Consider the following 20,580-nt stretch of genomic DNA (forward strand, 5'->3'; position numbering starts at 1 on the left):
CTACAGATTCCCTCATGCCCCGTTTATAGTCAACTCTCCACTTCCTCTGTGTTTTTGAAATGTATCTGATACGTGTTAGAAAGTAAGATACATGAATTAACTGTTTTCAAGAATCCCATTTTAGTTTCTTGATACTTAAGTTATAGTTGCTGTTCTTAGTTTTTCTTTTCTATGTTTATGCTTTCTAACTCTGCTTGGACCCTTACACTTCTACTCTACCATAGTCATTTTGTTCTCTACTGATATCCTAGCATACTTTTCTTAGTACTGTTCTAGAAGTGCCCTTCAGGACCCCCACCTTGTAGTTTTTTTAAGCATACGCTTTCATGGATTACCTCACTAAGAAAATAGAGGTATCCTCACATCTTCTGTTGAAATATCTCACTTACCTCCTGTTTCTCTAAGAAGAAGAGTCCTGGGCAAAGTTACAGAGCTAACCTCTTTATAACATGTCCTCATTTCCAGTCATTACCTGTTCCTTAACACTCACTTGCCTCAAAGTCTTTACATAACTCTTCCCCTCTGATTATAAGGATGCGTAGATTGTCACCATCATTTAAAAAAAAACACAAAAACATACCCTTTATTGATCCTTATTGCCCTTTTACTGCTATTTACTTTGATTCTTTAGTAAGTTTCTTGAGTAAAAGTACTGCTTCCCTTTTCCCAACATCTGTTCTGGAAAGTTATGAATGGTTCCTGATCACGAGATAGATTGCTCTTTTTCCAGTTGAAAGGTACTATAAAAGCCTGTTGATGTTTTTGTTTATTCTATCCCAACTTACTAGTTTTTCCACTGGTAGTAAATATTTTTCAAAACAAAAGGATCATTATAGTTTATGCTTCCTTTTCATTGCTTCTAAAACTAAAAGTGAAAATGACAAGTTGAAACAGTAAATTACAAATCTATAGCAGATTTGTGATTGTAATATTTCATCCCTAATTGAAGTAGAAAGTGATGGTTCTGCATCATTTGTTAGGAGGTTGAAATTTCGTAGCTTGAAAATACTCAAAAACTTTTGCCTGGATTCAGCTACCGTTTTGACGGGTGGGAAGGGAAACCTGTCCCCATTTTATAGGTAGAACACTGAAGCACAGTAAATTATCTTGCCTCTTATTTGGTGGTTTATTTTTTTCTGCCTTGCTTCTTTGGTGTTTTTGTTTTTATTTGTGTGTGTGTGTGTGTGTGTGTGTGTTTAATGTGTATAGACACACTGTATTGGATGTCATACTTAACAGGGAGAGCATGGGGTCATGGGCTTGAACAGAGTTAAGAATTAGGCAGCCAAATATTTATATATTAGCTGAAGTAGCTTTGATTTCAGTGTTATATTTTAAAGTTTAGGTTATTTTTATTATAGAATATTAAAGTGATAAAATTTTTTTGTTCTGTTTAGCTTGTCAACTCATCTGCAGCTTACATTTACTGGTTTCTTCCACAAAAATGGTATGTACTTCAACATATTGGCATTCTAACAACAAAACACCTTTGTGACTGAAAAAAATTGCGTGTAAATTCAGAAAATTATATTTAATGGAAAAGATGTTGATGTTGATAATTTAATTTCTCTTTAGTGGATTTCTCCAACAGTTTCAATTATTGCTTTATTTGGTCAATGGTGGGATATGGAGGAGGTAACTTGCAACTCATTAAACTTTAAAAGGAGTAGTTCTTAAATTTTAGTGTGTGTAGAAGCATTTTGACAGTTTGTTTGAAATACATATACCTGGACCCTACAGGGACTCAGATCTAGCAGGGTTTTGGTGGAGCTTAGGAGTCTGCATTGTAATAAAGCACCAAGGTAATTCAGAAGTAGGTTGTCTGAGGAACAAGTTTTAAGAAACTCTGGCATTAAAAAAAATGTGTCAATATATATGTGTGTAACTGAGTCACTTTGCTGTGCAGCAGAGGTGGGCACAACGTTGTAAATCGACTACACTTCAATAAAAATAAATAAATAAGAAACTCTGCCTTAAAAGTTTTTTAAAAATTGTAGGTAGACTTTATACATAAGGTTGTGTTCATCGCCTTGTTTTCTTATTGCTGTCTTGCTGTCTATTTAAGTTTTAAGTAGATTTTTAAATTATTAAAATAATCAGTGCTGTGTGGGATCATTCCTGAAGGTAAATGTTAGCTTCATCTGGCTCATATCTAAATAGATGAAATCCCAGCTCTTACCGCTCAACCGTACCTTTTAGGGCTCTAAGTATCACAGTTTTAAAAATGCTGTGTAACATTATCTTACCCAACTCAGAGCCATCATCTTTCCAAAGATTGTAAGTAGAAAATAATGGGAAGGACTTGTAATGAAATTCAATTTCTTAGATTTTTGTCATTTTTTTATTTCCAACGTTTTTCAAACTTTAAATTATAAAGACTAATGATGAGAATTGTAATTAATTGCCTTAGAACCTGGAATAGGTGAAGAGTCTCCTGAGTAGAGCCCTTTCTGCATAAACATTTTGAGTATTTTTAATACAATAATAAAACAACTGAAACAACCACTGCTACCAATGGGATATATCAATGTGTTAGATATTATATAAAGAAAATTATATAGTCGTAAATGTTACTTCATTAAAAGAGGTGAAAGCATACTGGGTAAAGTTTCCGTTGGTTTCAGAATGAATAAAATGCCTCTAGGCTTGTCCATCTTAAATTTGTGTGTGTATCCTTTAATAATCAGGTAATGGAATAAAACCTTTATAAGAAACAGGTCAAGTTGGTCATCCTTGGTATTGTTTAGTAAGAAACAAAGTTTAATAATAAGCAGAATGGTTATATTAGAACAGTTTGATAACTAGTCAGGTTTTTAATGTAAGAAATTTGAAGTCTGGTCATATCTGTATTAGCAGCTAATGTAACTTTACTTATAGTTTTGCCTTACACCTGGTCTATTTAAGTAACCTCAGTAGCATTTTCATGTTTTTTTCCTCCTAAATCATTTATAATCATCTTGTAGAGATCATATTTCTAATCACTCATCATACTTTGTCTTCTGTGATACTTAAAAAGTACATGAACTCTAATACTTTAGAAGCTTATAATTTGAATTTTATAGGTTTGTTTGCCCTTTGTTCTCAGGGACTTCTATAAAACATATAAATTATTCATCACTGAAATCATTGATGGATATTAATCGAATAATATTTACTAATTAATATTATTTAATTAATCGTAATTGAATTTACTTGAATTAGTTAGTTGAAATTAACTGGAACATGGTACGATAAACTTCTTTCCCATCTACATGGCAAAAAAGTTCAAAAATTGCACAAATTCACTTAAACTTTATTTTCTTGATATTACTGAAGTAAATGAGAAAGTAAACTCTGTTGATACTTCTATTTCCAGAAAATAATTTCCCATTGTAACTTTGAAATGAGTGGAAGTTGGAAAGAAGCAGATATATTGCCTCCTTTGTCTATTCAAGGTATATTTGTCGTGTTTTTTAAAGAAATAATATTTTTAAGAAATCAGGTTAGAAAAGCAACATCACAATCCCTAAAATATGATTATTTTTTCTTTTGTTTTTAAATGAAGACTTTTGTTTAGCAATTACTACTTGAGACTGCTTAGAATGAATACACAAAGATTATTAGGGTACTATTTTCATGGTGAGTATTGTTCAGAGAGTATTTTTGTTACTGCATTTTAGATATTCAGTTATTTTTTGGTATATTAAATTATTTTTATCCTGGCTGCAACTTTCAAGAGACTGATTGAAATGTATTTTATGTATATACCCTGAGTAAGAAGAATGTTTTCAAGTAGAAAGAAGTATTGTCCAAAATCTCAGAACAAAAATTATTTTATTTCTGTATATGTTTATAGATTTTTCTGTAATATATAGAGAACTATATAGAAGTGTACATAGTAGTTCAATATATTAGGAACTTAATGATGAATGAATGATTAAATATTAAAGTTTTTTGGACTATTAATGCCTTTGGGATTAAAGACAAGCTGTAGGGAAGTATTCTGGAACCTTAATTTGCAGAAACCTTTGTTAGAGTTCATTGATATAGAGAATATAGACTATTACTTTAAAATTAAATTTCCTAAACATTATAAACCAAGAGATTTCCCTAGGTAGTAAATAATATCTTAATTTTTGCTATCCCATTTAGGCATGTAAGTTTTATGTTTAATATTTTTTGAAAACTTTTTTTAATCCCTTTGGTTATAAGTTTCGATCAAATCAAAGAGCCTTTTAAGTTTAAATATCTGAGCATTCAAAATGAAATGAAATATGTAAAAATAGTAACCAGTTCAATTTAAATGTATCTTAAACTAAATAATTTTTCTGATAGATTTTAGAAGAAGGAAAAAAATTTTTAATGTTTATTTTGTGTGTTACCTCGCCTGAACTATTTCATTTGTGCTTTCTACTAAGAAGCCTTAACTGTATTTGTCAAATTTGAAACTGATTTTGGGAAACAGGAATGAGTAAACTTCTGAGAAGACTTCACTATAGGAAGTCTTTTTTGTAAATTCTCAGACTTCTTAGGAAAATGAATACTATTTTTTTAAAAATAGATTTTAATCATTTCTCGGCCTTTTGGCTAAGATCAAGTGTAAAATAGATTTTAAAGTATTGATTTTCTATTTAGATAAGCCATCACAAAATTCAGAAAATGAACAAAATTCTGTTACCCTGGAAGTCCTGCTTGTGAAAGTTTGCCACAAAAAAGGAAAGGTAATGTATAGGATGCTACTGGTAGATGAAATGGAATAATTTTTTTCATTGAATATGTTTATGCATATATATTGTTTATGCATATAAACCTTAAAAGCTTTTAAATATGTTGATGGCTGAATTGTAAAACTGATAAGCTCTTTTGCCAACCTCCCATATCTTCATGTTTTTTTCTAATCTGGCTATAGGTATCTGCATAGAACCTTCTGTTACAGGAGTATGACAGTGAAGGGAAGAAGCTATCTTTTAGCATCTTAGGACATAAATTCAGTTGATTCCTGCCACTTCAGCCTCTTAGCTTATTTTTTGTAGCTATTTGTACACATTAATGTTTTAAATAAGGTCTAAGAGAGAGTTTTTCCCAAAAGGATTATATTGTAACACTACTCTCAGGCAAAGAAATTTCTGTTTCTAGCATTATCAGCCATTAACTTATAAATATATTGCTTCAAGTTTTTATTTATAAGATGAAATCATTTCACCGTCGAAACAAGTATTATGGTGGTTAAATTTCTGGGCAACCCACCAAAGCCAACAGAGATACTTTTAGTAGCCTTAAGTCCTTGGGTATTTTAAGAATGGGAGGGAATTCCCTGGCGGTCCAGTGGTTAGGACTTTATGCTCTCACTGCAGGGGGCCTGGGCTCCATCCCTCATCGGGGAAGTAAAAGCCCACAAGCCATGTGGTGAGACCAAAAAAACGAGGAATGACCTGTATAGAGGTTCTGATTGCTCATGCTCTTCCAAAATCAATCACAGTAAGGTGATATGGTGAAAACTGTGCTAGAGCATTGGTATGGAATAGACCAAGGTGATGGGAGACAGCAGTGTAAGTACATATTAAAAACTCTATAAAGTTAGCTAGTAATACTCCACGCTCTCACCCAACACCCATACACAACAAGTAGTGATGTGAAAATTCAAGATAATATTATTATTTAGACAAAAAAATGTGCCTGTAACTATAGTATGATCCTTTTTGTGTTTAAAAAAAAGTAATAGGCATACATATTTTCTTCAGAGGATAAATACAACCAATTGCTAATATTAGTCTTCTCTGGAGTATAAGACCCGGGGAGGGGGGTGGAGGCGACTTTTATTTTTCTCATTTTATATTCTTGTAGAGCAGAATTTTAAGACCATAAGCATGTATTCTGTTTGTTTTTAAAAAGAAGTTACCTAAAATATGTACTATATTTTCTTGTTAAAAAGGTCTTCTGCATCTTGCAATTTTTCAACTTTGCTCTTTCGGCATAACTAGTTATATAATTACAGAACATTACTCATAAGATGATTAATGTTACTTCTTATAAACAATTATTTAAATATATGGATTTACTATTTCTCAGTGTTTTTGACAGTGGGGTTATTGTAATAATCTTTTTTCATTTCTAATAGTCCTATCAGTCATTTTGTTAAAATAGAATATTTAAGGGGAAAAGATTAATTTACATGAGTTGTAATATTTTAAGCATGGTTTTAGTTCTATATTTCTAACTTAAAACTTTCTGATGACCATCAGCTAAATATTAGATATACTATTATATCATTGTTTTCATTGTATTGAGGATATCCTCAATTGGGCTAATATTTGAAAGATAGTTGATCCAAATTTTCTTTTTGCTTCATCACAATTTTCAGATGTATGGTTAGAATTTTAGCATGCCATTTGGAAATCACGGCCTATACCATATTTCCTATAGCTGTGATTAGAGGTTTTATTGTAATTCTTACAATTGCATATGCATAAATAAATATAATAATCTTTGCCTTTGCAGGATGTACGTTGTCCAATAAGACAAGTTCCTACAGGTAAAAAGCAGGTGCCTTTGAATCCTGACCTCAATCAAACAAAACCTGGAAATTTCCCGTCCCTTGCAGTTTCCAGTAATGAATTTGAACCTAGTAACAGCCATATGGTGAAGTCTTACTCATTGCTATTTAGAGTGACTTGTCCAGGAAGAAGAGAGTTTAATGGAATGATTAATGGAGAAACCAATGAAAATATTGGTAATTTTTATTTTAATAATTTTACTAGATTTTGTTGTTGGAGATTAAGGTGATCAGTGAAAATGATTGAACTAATCCATCTTCATAGTATTCGTAATTGTGTACAGAATATTTCTTTTTTTAGTTATTTTCATAATTATTTAGAGGGAAAAGTGGTACAGAACTAGAAATAAATGCATGTGTTCTAATAGCATGGCCTTTATTTATTTGCAAATCTCTTATAGTCTAATGAGATACTTAATTTTATGGTACATTGGCCTTGCTCTTAGACTTTTGGCTATTATGTTGTACTAGGTATTTAATCTGTAAAATTCTCATTGTTGTATGATGAAACATTTCATGCAGCAAAATGAAAATACACACATATATATATATATGTATATATAAAACACTGGATGGAAAAGACTGGTGTTTAAATTAGTCTCTCAGCAAACAATGAATTCATTCCCCCCTCAACATTTTATTGTGAAAAATTTCATACATATGGAACAGACAAAAGAATTTGGTAGTGAGCACCTATCTACCCACCACTTAGAGTCTACAGTTAACATACATCTATCCTTGTATCCTCCCAACAGTTCTGAATCCACCTTTGAGGTAATCATTCAAACAACATATAGGTGTTGGGAACATAGAGATGATTAAAAAGTCCAGTCCCATCTTCCAAAGGCTCATAACCTAGAGTATGGAGATAAACATAAAATATAATTGCAGCTAAATGATATGTGGTATAATAGAGGTATTTGTGAAGTTCAGGGGAGAAGCAGCTTGGAAGAAATAATCTTTGAGTCTTGAAGTATCCTTTGAAGTTCCTGGAAAGTAACCATGAATGAGGAGGGTTTTTTCTCCTTGCCTAGCAATAAAGATCATTCTGAACAGAAAATAACATTTGCAAAAATGTGGAGTTAATAGTGTCAATGAATATCAGGAAGTAAGGACATACACATAAGGTTGAGACATAAAGTTGAAGAGTGTTTGGATATTATTATATTGCAACTTAAGTTTATTTGTACCTCATTTGGGATAAATGTAGTATGTTATGTGAAGGGACTATATATCATAAATCTGTTTTTGCTTGAATATTTGATTCATGAGAAATGTTTGTCAAATTCAGATGTCAATGAAGAACTTGCAGCTAGAAGAAAACGAAATCGTGAAGATGGGGAAAAACATTTGTTGCACAAATGACAGTATTTGATAAAAACAGGTAATGTTGATGGACAAGCAAGGCTCCCATGTTTTAGAAATGTTTTTATTTTGAAGCAGAATATAGTGATGATACTGTTTCTTTGCCTTTGTTTCTCTTTATTCTTATGGATGAAAAAACAAATTTGCAAATACTGAACTTTTGTCTTTATCACCTAGAAAGCAATAAACGCAGACGAGGAACTATTTGAATGGCTCAGTTAAGATTGTTCATTCAGCCAGTATTTTCTGAGTGTGTCCTCTTTGTCAGACACTGTTTTAGGCAGTGAGAAGGCAACAAAACCCCTGCCCTCATGAGCTTAACTTCTAGTGGAGGAAATAGACACCACCCCCCAAAATTGTATCAACTAATGTCACTTAGTGGGAATGCTGTGAAGAAAAATAAAGAGAATAAATGGTGGTTTTGTAGAGAAAGCCTCTGAGGAAAGGTCATATTTGAGCAGAGACCTGAATAAAGTGGGCCCCATGCAAATCTTGAGATTATGTATTTACTAGAGTTAAGGAAGAAAAGTGTGTGAAATCATCGTTTGGCTCTGTGTGCATTTGGCACAGGGTAGCAAGGAGCACTTGGATTTATAATCATCTCTGCAGTTTTCAGTTGGGAATGAAGCATCTTAGTGCCAGTAAAAGAACCTCTGGGAAGCAAATACAGTATTCTTTTTTGATAGGGTTGAAGGGTGAAACTTATAATATGTCATGATTTCTTGTCCTAGGCTGCTCACTGGTAGTTAACACAGTCCACCATCAGGTATAGGAGAAAGAGCCAAGAAAAGCAATGAGTGTGTTTCTCCTGCTCTTTAAAAAGTAACTTGTTGCTTTAATGTAATCCACTTATTAGCCACTAGGGTAAAGACAGGTTATAGGGATTTTAGTGGGAAAGCAAAGGTGATTAGGAATAATGCCATGGATTTTGCTACCATATTGTCTTAGAATATATCACTTAATGTCGCTTAATGTTACCAGCAGAAACCAATATAGTGTTTTTTTAAAGTCAGAAATTTGAATGTAGATCAAAAATTTAAATGGAGAACAACAGAAACATATATGCTAAGAGATAGGGGTTGTGTCTGTGGGAGAAGCAATTAGGCTGTTGTTGCACACTGGGCTTCATCAGTGTTGGTAAATGTTCTATATATTTTAGGCAGCGTGAGGGTAAGGGTACATTCTTTTAAGAATTCTTTCTACCTTCCTTGTATTAACATATTCCTTGTACGTTAAAACAAAGAAACTGCTTTTTAAAAAAGTACCAAGAGGAAATCATGGGAGAATTTTCCCCAAACTTCTTTTGAAAATTTCCAAACCTATAAACATGTTGAAAGAACAATGCAGGTAGTAATACCCGTGTACCCTTCACCTAGATTCATCAGTTGTTAACATTTTACCACATTTGCTTTATTTGTGAGTGTATTTTTGTGACAAACCATTTGAGGGTTAGATCATGACGCTGGATTTCATTCCTTATTCATAAACACTTCATTCAGCGTGTATCTCCTAAGAGCAGGGACATTTCCCTCCATAACCACAGTACGCCTATCATATTCAGGAAATTTAACATGATACCAAAAATACAGTACTCTCTCCCCAGTTTCCTGGATAATGTCCTTTTCTGTTCCCTACTCACCCCAGTTAAGGATTGCGATCTGTCAGTTGCCGTATCTTTTCAGTCTCCTTCAATTTGGAACCATTTTCCAGCCTTTTTTTTTTTTTTTTTTTTTTGCCTTTTGTAACAACACTTTAAATACAGGCGTGTAGTTTTGCAGAATGTTTTTCAGTTTGGACTTTTGTGATTGTTTCTTTATGTTTAGATTCAGGTTAAACATTTTGGGCAGGAACACTCATTGGTGATGTGTTCTTTGTGGACGTCACAGACACAGCTGATATTAGGTTTGATCGCTTGGCTAAAGTGGTGTTTACCATATTTCTCCATTGTAATGGTCCCTTTTCACTTTAATTAATTAATATGCAACCTCTGTAATAATACATGAAACTGGATAAATATCCTTTTTCTCCCAACAGTTATTTTTTAACGCAATAGTTTAGCATCCATTGATGATTCTTACTTGAATAAATTATTCTATGGCGGTGGCCACATGGTAACTTTCTATCAGTTCTTCCATGTTTGGTTTGTTGGCATTTTTCTGTGAAGAAGAACGTTCCTTTTCTCAACCTTTTTTTAAATCAGTATGGATTAACGAATTCCACTTTTATTCAGTCTGTTTTAATCTATTGATGTTGCTATATTAATGCTCAAATTGTCCCAAATTTGGTGAGGAGGAGCCCCTCCAAGCAGGCTCCTAAGTCCCTTTGACTTGTTTTTATTTATTTATTTTCTTGTTTTCTGCAATATTCTTCTAGATATTCCAGGCTTTACATTCTCCTTTTCCTACCTCTGCTCTGGAATTGGCTGTTTCTTCAAAGGGTCATAGTTCTTTTCAGTAGAGGAGAAGTATTTGCCAACCAAGATCTGAGGAGTTAGATGTTTTAAAAATTCTTTTTATAATCTCTTGAGAAGCTAAAGTCTCCTTAAAGAATGACTAAAATTCAAAAGCCATATTGAAAGAGTATGAAATATGGAGTGAAATAAAAAAAAAACCTTCTTCTGAAAACAAAAACACCATCATAAGCCAAGTCAAAATAAAGATAACAAGTCAGGAGAAGATTAATTTCAACTCATAATGTATAGATAGATGCCTCATTCCTTTAATATAAAAAGATTACACTAAGTAAAAAGAAAAACACCACAGGCCAGTAGAAGAATGAGGAAGGGATATCGTGAAAATGTTTACAAGAAAAGAGAATATATATGGTTTTTAAACAACTAAAAGGTAAAACATCTGAATATAAAAGTACACTGAGATGTCATTTTTTCACTTAGCAGTTTGACAGATATCAAAAAACTTGATAAAGCACTGTTGATGAGGCTGTGGGGGAAAAGGCCCTCTTCATAGACTACAGGTAGGAGAGTACATTGGATTGTAGCTATCACATGTTCAGCCATAAAATAGAATATTATGTAGCCATGTAAACATGCAGGAGGAAAAAGTCCTTTCCATTTTAGAAGTATACTAATGTATTACCTATTCAAATTAGTAAATAAAATTATCTTCTAAATTATTAAGTTGAACAGCCTTGTTGATAAATTATTGAAGTAGAATAAATTCAGTAGCACAGCATAAAGACAAGAATTCTTTTTTTCTTTTTTCTTTTTTTTTGCGGTACGCGGGCCTCGCACTGTTGTGGCCTCTCCCGTTGCGGAACACAGGCTCCGGACGCGCAGGCTCAGTGGCCATGGCTTGAGGGCCCAGCCGCTCCGTGGCACGTGGGATCTTCCCGGAACGGGGCACGAACCTGTGTCCCCGGCATTGGCAGGCGGATTCTCAACCACTGCGCCACCATGGAAGCCCCTAGGTGATGGGACTTTAAATAATTTTTATTTCTTTATACGTATCTACAGTGCTTGAATTTTCTGCAGGTATTATCTTTCTGTTTTAAATTTGTTTGTTAAAGTTTGTTACGTTTATCCATGGGAGAGTAAGGATTATTATATGAGTTGTTGGGTTTTCCCAAGAAATTGAGGCAATATAAAATGGGTATCCTTGTAAGTCAGGTCATATAGATTTGCTTCTTTTCAACAGCTCTGTGTTATTGTTTTAAATAAATGTCCCATAATTTACTAAACCAATGTCACTTCAATGGATAATTTATTTTACTTTTTTTACATTTCACAAATGTTGTAGTGAGTATACTTGTATTGGATTGACCACAAAGTTCGTTCAGTTTTTTCCATAAGATCTTAATGGAACACCCAAACGAACTTTATGGCCAACCCATACATGTATCTTTTTGCATTGCAAGTATTTTTATAAGATAATTTCCTAGATATGGATTCACTGTGTCAAAATTGGTTTATATGATTACACTTTCACTTCATTCCGGTCTAAAATTATAGTTTTAAGAGGGTTATTTGTAATAAAGATGTAGAGGGAGATTGGACTTGTGTGGCAGTAAAAATAAACAGGAGCCCATCGAAGGATTTCTGTGAAAGGGAATAGCATGAAAGCAGTCTTTAAGAAGATTATTTGGTCTCCTGGATATGGATTGGGAAGTAAAAATTAGAACCTGGGAGAGCAGCAAAGATACTGGACTAATAAGATAGTAAGGATCTATATACTTGATGATGATGTAAGAAAAGCAGAAGCAAGAATAGGGGTCAAATGTAATTCTGAAATTTTTAGTTTAGGGTCACTAGTAGACTGATAATGCTTGGAACAAAAATAATAGCACCTTAGAAGGAAAGAAAAGATAATACATTCAGGTCTAAAAACATATTTTATTTATTTATTTATTTTTCTCAGAACGCAGGCCTCTCGCTGTTGTGGCCTCTCCAGTAGCGGAGCACAGGCTCCGGGCTCGCAGGCTCAGCAGCCATGGCTCACGGGCCCAGCCGTTCTGCGGCACATGGGAACTTCCCGGACCGGGCCACGAACCCGAGTCCCCTGGATCGGCAGGCGGACTCTCAACCACCGCGCCACCAGGGAAGCCCTAAGCTGCACTTTTTTAATAAGCTTCCTGGGCAGTCGCACAACAGTGGTCCATGTATAGAGTGACCAAATGATTGTGTCTTCTCGGTTGCTTTGGGGAGTCAAAGTGGGCAATATTTAAAACTGCAGCAGGCATATGTAGAAGCAGGGAATATTCAAGGCAAACAGAGGTGTATAGTAATTGTATGCATGAATCAGATTTGAGAAAAGCTAGCCTGGTGGTTAAAGAACACAACGCTTAGGACAGACAGACCAGAATCTATCCTACTTACTTGTGTGAGTTGGACCAAGTTCTTTTATCTTTCTGACTGTTTGCTCATATGGAAAAGAGGTATGGCTGTACATAGAGCACAATATTCTATTTTGGCAAAAGTTGCTCTGGGTCCATTTGTGTTCTCTGCAACTTAACCCTTTCCAGTCAGTGTACAAGCATTTTTAAGTCGTTTGATGAAGTATTACATTTGACTTTCAGCTGTTCATTACTTTGGGCAAAGCTTCTATAGTGCTGCAGAGGTCAGAACCTATGCAGAGATAGTGAGAGGATGCTATAAGCTTCTTCTGCCGGTTTTGTAAAAATGTTTAACCTTTTCGCCTCTTCCTCCACCTGCCACCAAGAGATGAGAAAGAAGGCAGAGGCTGGAAATGCACACCAGGCAATACTGTGTCAGTTTGCCTTTTCTTCCGCTGCCAGTACTTCCCAGAGAGATTTCACCAAAAGTGCCTAAGCTTGCCATGGCCATTGTTGTGCAGGAATTTTCTATCTCTTGCTAGTCACATCCCCTTTTCCTTCTCCTGGGGCTTAATGGATGTTTGGGGGCAGGGAATAAAATGCAATACAGTGAAGTGTATATTCTGATTTAATAGGCTTGGGTTGAGGTCGGGCCATTGGTAGTTTTTAAAATCTCTCCAGATGATTCTAATGTACAGCGAGGTTTCAGAATAACAGTTATACATGAAGCACTTTGGGAATTGCAAAGGCATTGCAGAAATAAAAAGTGGCTATTGGTATTCCTTCACTATTCCTGCATTTTCCTTCCTGCATCAGGACTGTTGTGCAGGTGCTGATCATTTTCTTTTCAGCCCTTTTCGCTGTTTGCCTAGACCCTTCATCCCTCTCTCTAACCTCACACCCTACCTCCTTCTTGTCATTCACCCTGTAGTCCGTCATCTATTTGGGATTTATCCTAAACTTGGTGGGAAGCCATTGCAGGGTATAAAGAGAGAAGTGGGGTTGGCAGAGATGCCTTTTTCAGACACCATACTGGCTAGTGTAAGAGAATGGCTAGGAGGGGGCAGGACTGGCATTGGGGAGACTCATTAGGAGACTGGCTTTGTGCACAGTGGTGGCCTTGGAGGTGGAGTAAAGCAGGCAGGTTAGAGTCCTATTTGGAAGGTTAGTGATGGCTTGGAGGTGAATAGGAGTTAGTGATGAATTGGATGTGGGGAATGTGGGTTAAGGATGTGGAATTGGGTAAATGGAGGTGCTACTTACTGAAATGGGAAACGTTTTCTGCCCCTATACTGGCCTGATAAACACCTTCTCACCCTTTAGACCTTGAATCAGAGATGCTTTCTTGTTTTATTTAGTTGTATTTTATTTTATTGCATTTTTGTTTGGGCTGTGATGCCAGCTTGCAGGATCTCAGTTCCTCAACCAGGGATTGAACCCAGGCCCCCTGAAGTGGAGGCACGGGGTCATGACCACTGGACCACCGGGGAATTCCAGCAGATATTATTGCTTTTCATTTTTTTTCTTTTTGTAATATAAGTTTTCATTAATTGATTAATGAATTAATTCATTAATTAATTTTTGGTGGCCATGGGGCTTCGTTGCCGGGCGTGGGTTTTTTGTAGTTGCGGCGAGCCGGGGCTTCTCTTCATTGCCGGGCACGGGCTTCTCAGTGCAGTGGCTTCTCATGTTGCGGTGCATGGGCTCTATGCACGTGGTCCTCAGTAGTTGTGGCGCGTGCGCTCGGTAGTGGTGTCTCGCGAGCTTACTTGCTCCGTTGCATGTGAGACCTTCCCAGACCAGGTTGAAAACCCGTGTCCCCTGCCTTGCCAAGCGGATTGTATTTTTTGTTTTTGTTTTTAAACATCTTTGTTGCAGTATAATTGCTTTACACTGGTGTGTTAGTTTCTGCTGTATAACAAAGTGAATCAGCTGCATGCATACGTATATCCCCACATCCCCTCCCTCCTGCGTCTCCCTCCCACCCTCCTGATCCCACCCCTCTAGGTGGTCGCAAGGCACTGAGCTGATCTACCTGAGCTGTGTAGCTGCTTCCCACTAGCTAGCTATTGTACATTTGGTGTTGTATAGTTGTCAATGCTACTCTCTTACTACCTCCCGGCTTACCCTTCCCCCTCCCTGAGTCCCCAAGTCCATTCTCTATGTCTGCGTCTTTATTCCTGCCCTGCCCCTAGGTTCATTAGAACCTTTTTTTAAGATTTCATATATATTTATTAGCATGCGGTATTTGTTTTTCTCTTTCTGACTTTCTTCACTCTGTATGACAGACTCTAGGTCTAGCCACCTCACTGCAAATAACTCAGTTTCATTTCTTTTTATGGCTGAGTAGTCGTCCATTGTATACATGTGCCACGTCTTCTTTATCTATTCGTCTGTCGATGGACACATAGGGTCCTTCCCTGTCCTGCCTATTGTAAATAGTGCTGGCAGACGGATTCTGACCCACTGTGCCACCAGGGAAGTCCCCAGAGATTATTTCTTTAGGGAGGCCCTCCTTAAGCCCCATCAGTCTCTTCCCTGCTGCCATAGTCTCCCACAGCATTACATAACTGTTCCTTCTTAGCACCATACACAGTTTTAATTTCATACATATTTGTAAGTTCCCTTTTTGTAACCCTGTGTTCTAAAGGACCTTTCCCTCCTGCCTCATCATTTTATGTCTAGTGCCTACCAGTGCTTGGCATATCTTTGGGTCTCAGTAAGTGTCTGTTGAACAAAGAAATGGAGACAGAGGACAGGACTTTGGAGGGAAGATCAAGGCTTTGTTTACTATATGTTGAGTAGAAGATGCCCTTAAGACATCCGAGTGGGGATGTGTTTTGCGCAATTGTTGTGAGGTTGGGATGCCTTTGGAGATGGTCATGGCCAATATTTTAAACCATGGGTGTGAATAAATTTGTGAGGGAGGATGTGTGAAATTAGAAGGGAAGAGGGTCCCCGACTAAGGTGCACCCTCAACATGTGAGAAGAAGAGGTGAAACCAGCAAGAGTGTGAAAAGCAGGGGTAGGGAGAAAAACTGGGAGAGTGTGCGGTCGACGAACCCAGGGAGGAGAGAGATCAAGGAAGAGGGGAGGCTCAACCATGCCATGTGCTGCCAGCCAAACAAGATTGAGGACAGACAGGTCAGTGTCTCATAGGTTGAGCAACTTCGAGGGAATTGGTGACTTTAATCAGAGCAGTTTTGGGAGAGTGGCAGAGGGGGAGGCCAGGCTGGAGTAGGGTGAGGAGTAAAGAGTTAGTACCTCTGAGAAGAGTATCCTTGGCAAGCTTTGTGGTTTTTAGAGGGGACCATGTTTGCTTAGAATAAATAAAGTAACAGTTATCTCTGGAACATGGGATTTTGATTTTCTTCATTTTACTCCTGTTGCTCTACCTTCAAAATATCTTTAGAATGTGCCCACTTCTCACCACCTCCCCTACTATCTCTCCATCCTGAGCCACCATCATCTCTGACATCGGTGACTGAAGAGCCTTCTCCTAACTGATCTGCCTGTGTCTACCGTGGCCCCCACAGTCTGTTTTTCATCCAGCAGTCACCGTGATCATGGGGAATGTGATCAGTCATGCCACTCCTCTCCTTAAAAGCCTTCACTTTGTTAGCTTGTGAAGAGCTAACAAAGCCCGCAGAGCATCGTTCAAGGCCATTCGGGGTCTGAGGACGAGATGGAAAAGAGATGAGGTGTGCCGTGGGGTGTACCATTCCAGAAGGCAGACTGGGACTGATGCCTGCCAGGGAGTCAGATTCTGAATTTGATATAGACTGCTCTAGCAACTAGCAGTGCTTAGATCTGTCTAGAGAGTGCTGGGTGGTCTGTCACTGCAAAGTTTCTGTATAGACTGATGACCACTGATTGGTGATATGATAGAGGGAGGCTGATATAAAGGATGCTCTAAGATATTGTGATTCTACACTACTTTTACGATTCTATCCCAGACCTCAGAGCTCCTCATTTGTGAGCTACAGAGCTCCTTGGATGTCTGCTCTGACATGTTTCATCCATTGACCTGTGCCACTCATTTTTCAGGTACAGAACAAAGAATCGCTTTGCAAAAGCCCGAAGGGATACACTGAAAGAGTGATCGGAAAAGAATAATACATAGGTATGTATTTGAATTGACTTTCTGCAAATATTTGAGACAGGGTAGCTGGTTAGTGGCTGCTTTCTCATGCTCGAGCCCTTAGAATGTGATCACCTCAGAATGTCATAGGGACTAGAGCCAGTCAGAGCCTGTCTGTCTCTGCGCACACCCCCTAGTTTCTTCTTGTCATTGCTTTCGATACTGTGTAAGGCCCTTGTCTTTTCCTCCTGCTCACAGCAGACATTGAGTAACCTCTAGTTGTTACTGAGATGCATATTTCACAGTATAGTACTTTAGAAATGAGAAAGGTTTACTTATTGTGGAAACCAATGTCGGCTCTTGGGAGTGTTAGTGTCACTTGGTAATGTTTTTCCTAGGGCTGCCGTGGTAACTGACGTTGCCTGGTTACTCCCTAAGGTTTGAAAAGAATTCTTCCTTGGATCTCAGGTGATAGTGGTACATTCCTTCATTCATTTATTCATTCAGGAAATATTTTCTGAGCACTATGTATGTGCCAGGTACGTTTCATATGGACAGTGAACGAAACAGAATTCCTGCCGCAGTGAACTGTATATTCTGATTTCATTGGTTTGGGGTGAGGCCTGGCCATTGGTAGCGTTTAAAATCTCTCCATATGTTTCGAATGTACACCGAGGTTTGAGAATCACAGCTATAAATGAAGCACTTTGGGAATTGCAAAGGCATTGCAGAAATAAAAAGTGGCTATTGGTATTCCTTCACCATTCCTGCATTTTTCCTGCCTGCATCAGGACTACTGCACAAGTGCTGATCATTTCCTTTTCAGCCCTGTTCGCTGTTTGCCTATACACTTCATCCCTCTTTCTAACCTGACACCCTGCCTCTTTCTTGTCTTTCAAGCTCCAGTCCATCATGTGTTTGGGATTTGTTTAAATGTAAGTTATGATTAATTGGTTAATGAATTTATTTATTTATTTATTTATTTATTTTTGGTTGCGTTGGGTCTTTGATGCCGGGCATGGGCTTTCTGTAGTTGCGGCGAGACGGGGCTACTCTTCATTGCGGTGAACGGGCTTCTCAGTGCAGTGGCTTCTCATGTTGTGGAGCACGGGCTCTCTGCACGCGGTCCTCAGTAATTGTGGCACGTGGGCTCGGTAGTGGTGGCTCGCGGGCTTACTTGCTCTGCGGCCTGTGGGAGCTTCCCGGACCAGGGAGCAAACCCCTGTCCCCTGCCTTGGCAGGCGGATTGTTTTTTTGTTTTTGTTTTTAAACGTCTTTGTTGGAGTATAATTGCTTTACGCTGGTGTGTCAGTTTCTGCTGTATAACAAAGTGAATCAGCTGCATGCATACATATATCCCCACATCCCCTCCCTCCTGCGTCTCCCTCCCACCCTCCTGATCCCACCCCTCTAGGTGGTTGCAAGGCACTGAGCTGATCTTCCTGTGCTGTGCAACTGCTTCCCACTAGCCAGGTATTTTACCTTTGGTATTGTATATTTGTCAATGCTACTCTCTTAACTGCCTCCCAGCTTCCCCTTCCCCTTCACCGAGTCCTCAAGTCTATTCTCTATGTCTGCGTCTTTATTCTTGCCCTGCACCTAGGTTCATTAGAACCTTTTTTTTTGGATTCCATATATATGTATTAGCATACGGTATTTGTTTTACTCTTTGTGACTTACTTCACTCTGCATGACAGACTCTGGGTCTATCCACCTCACTACAAATAACTCAGTTTCATTTCCTTTTATGGCGGAGTAAGAGTCCATTGTATATATGTGCCACATCTTCTTTATCTGTTCGTCTCTCGATGGACACTTCGGTTGCTTCCCTGTCCTGGCCACCGTAAATAGTGTTGGCAGGCGGATTCTGAACCACTGCGCCACCAGGGTAGTCCCCAGAGTTTATTTCTTATGGGAGGCCCTCCTCAAGCTGTATCCGTCTCTTTCCTGCTGACGTAGACTCCCACAGCCTTACATAACTGCTCCTTCATAGCACCATACACAGTTTGAATTTCTCACATATTTTTAAGTGCCTTTTTTATAACCCTGTGTTCTACTGAACCTTTCCCTCCTGTCTCATCAGGTTATGTCCAGTGCCTACCAGTGCTTGACATATCTTAGGGGCTCAGTAAGTGTCTGTTGAATCCATAATTAGAGATAGAGGACAAGGCTTAGGAGGGCAGATCAAGGCTTTGTTTTCTACATGTTGAGTAGAAGATGGTTCAAAGCAGGAGCCCTTGAACCTGAGCCTCTTCCCCGGTGAGCGGGGATCCAACCCGAGCCCCCTGCAGTGGAAGCGTGGAGTCCTAACCTCTGGACTACCAGGGAAGTCCCCTGGTAGCAGAATAGGAGGCACACGTGAGGCGGATGAGGTCGATTTGCTCCGGGGTGAGGTGCTCAGCATCCCATTGGTGGGTCTGGTGTGGGACGTAGGCTGACCAGAAGTGAGGGAAGGCCAGGGCTTGGTTTGGGGCTTGGAAATCCTTGGGCTTCTCATCGCCTCCTCAGCTCACTGTGCCCAGAAGTCACCTGTAACGCGTTGTTTTTTCTGTGGTACTTGGATGCCCGTCAGGGTGGCTCACGGTGACCCCTGTAGCCCCCAGCATCTATGGCATGGCACTTTCTAGGTCACTATGGTAACATAGTTCCAATGTGACTAACCTGTGGTCTCAGAGGCCCCCAAAGTACCCCACTATTCCCCAGCAGCCACGGTGACACCTTGTGTGTCCCCTTGGTGCCTGCGCACCCACGAGACCGTCTTTCAGCCCGTCCAAGCTGGTGTGGCCGTGGCTGAACTTGCGCAGATTAACAGCCTGGAGCCTAGCCCATTGTGGTGCAACTGCCTCAGGACCAAGGGCATGTTGTTGTGGCTGGAGGGAGGTCAAGGCAAATGGGTGGGCCCCTTAGGTCTTGGGATCAGGCAGGATACATTGCCTGGCCTGGGGCAGCCTGAGGGAGCCTCACACCACGCTTGTGTGGGCACCTCCGAACCTCCTCCACTGCCCAGGGCGAGGCTAGGCCCCCAACGGCCCCAAGCAGCCCTCACACACTGCAGCCACCCATCCACAAGCGGGAAGTCCCGCATCAGGGCCCGCGTGCGCTCCCGCGGACTTGGGGTGCTGGAGGTGGCCGCCGTGGTGTGCACACGGGTTACCTGCCGCAGCAGCAGACCCAGCAGGAGCAGCAGACCCAGCAGAGGCCGCTGGCGGAGTGCGCGGGGACCCTCAAGGTCCCCCGGGTCGCAAGCTGCACAGGGCCAGGCAGGCGGGCAGAGGCGGCGGGTCTGAGAGGGGCGGGCGATGGGGTTGTGCCCGTCGACACAGGCCACCCAGCGGCGCAGCCTCGCGAGGGGCCCTGGGTGAGGGAGGCGATACAGGGTCAGAGGACCCTACGACCCGTGTGCGGAGAGCCGTGATCCACGAAGCCCGGAAGCCACAGGGCAGCACTGCCCTCCCGGCCCCTGCTCAGAGGCAGGTCCCGCGGGCTCAGCTGGCCTCTCCTGAGAGCCCACTGGCCTCCCATCGCGGGTGCCCTCTGCCCCCGGCCCTCTTCCCACTCCCACTGCTCCGAGGGGGCGCCCTAGGTTGCTGTCCCCTGCCTCTAAACTTCCTGTCCAAGCTGGGGTGCTTCTCTCAGGGGGCCACTTTCAGTCCAAGGCCTCCCGGGAGCACACCTTGTCCCCATCCGCCTGCAGCAGGCCCCGCCCACGCCGAGGGCTGCGTGCGAGTGTCTCTGTGGCCACAAGTGCGCTGGGCTCCCGGTTTCCCGGTACTGGGTCATTGGGGCTGGTATGGGGGAAGAGATAGTTTCTGGA

At 39.6% G+C, this 20,580-nt stretch overlaps 1 protein-coding gene across 1 annotated transcript in view; it reads left to right on the forward strand.

The window, feature by feature from the left end:
• The window catches only part of LOC131765796 (polycomb protein SUZ12-like), a 29,089-nt gene extending 14,342 nt beyond the window's left edge, over positions 1–14,747 (forward strand). The window contains 6 exon segments of the mRNA XM_067006900.1: positions 1,398–1,447; positions 4,615–4,700; positions 6,478–6,709; positions 7,824–7,871; positions 7,874–7,916; positions 14,693–14,747. Coding sequence (XP_066863001.1) covers positions 1,398–1,447; positions 4,615–4,700; positions 6,478–6,709; positions 7,824–7,871; positions 7,874–7,916; positions 14,693–14,747 — 514 coding nt within the window.
• The last annotated feature ends 5,833 nt before the right edge of the window (positions 14,748–20,580 follow it).

This window comes from Kogia breviceps, chromosome 11, assembly GCF_026419965.1.
Source record: "Kogia breviceps isolate mKogBre1 chromosome 11, mKogBre1 haplotype 1, whole genome shotgun sequence".
Classification (NCBI taxonomy): domain Eukaryota; kingdom Metazoa; phylum Chordata; class Mammalia; order Artiodactyla; family Physeteridae; genus Kogia; species Kogia breviceps.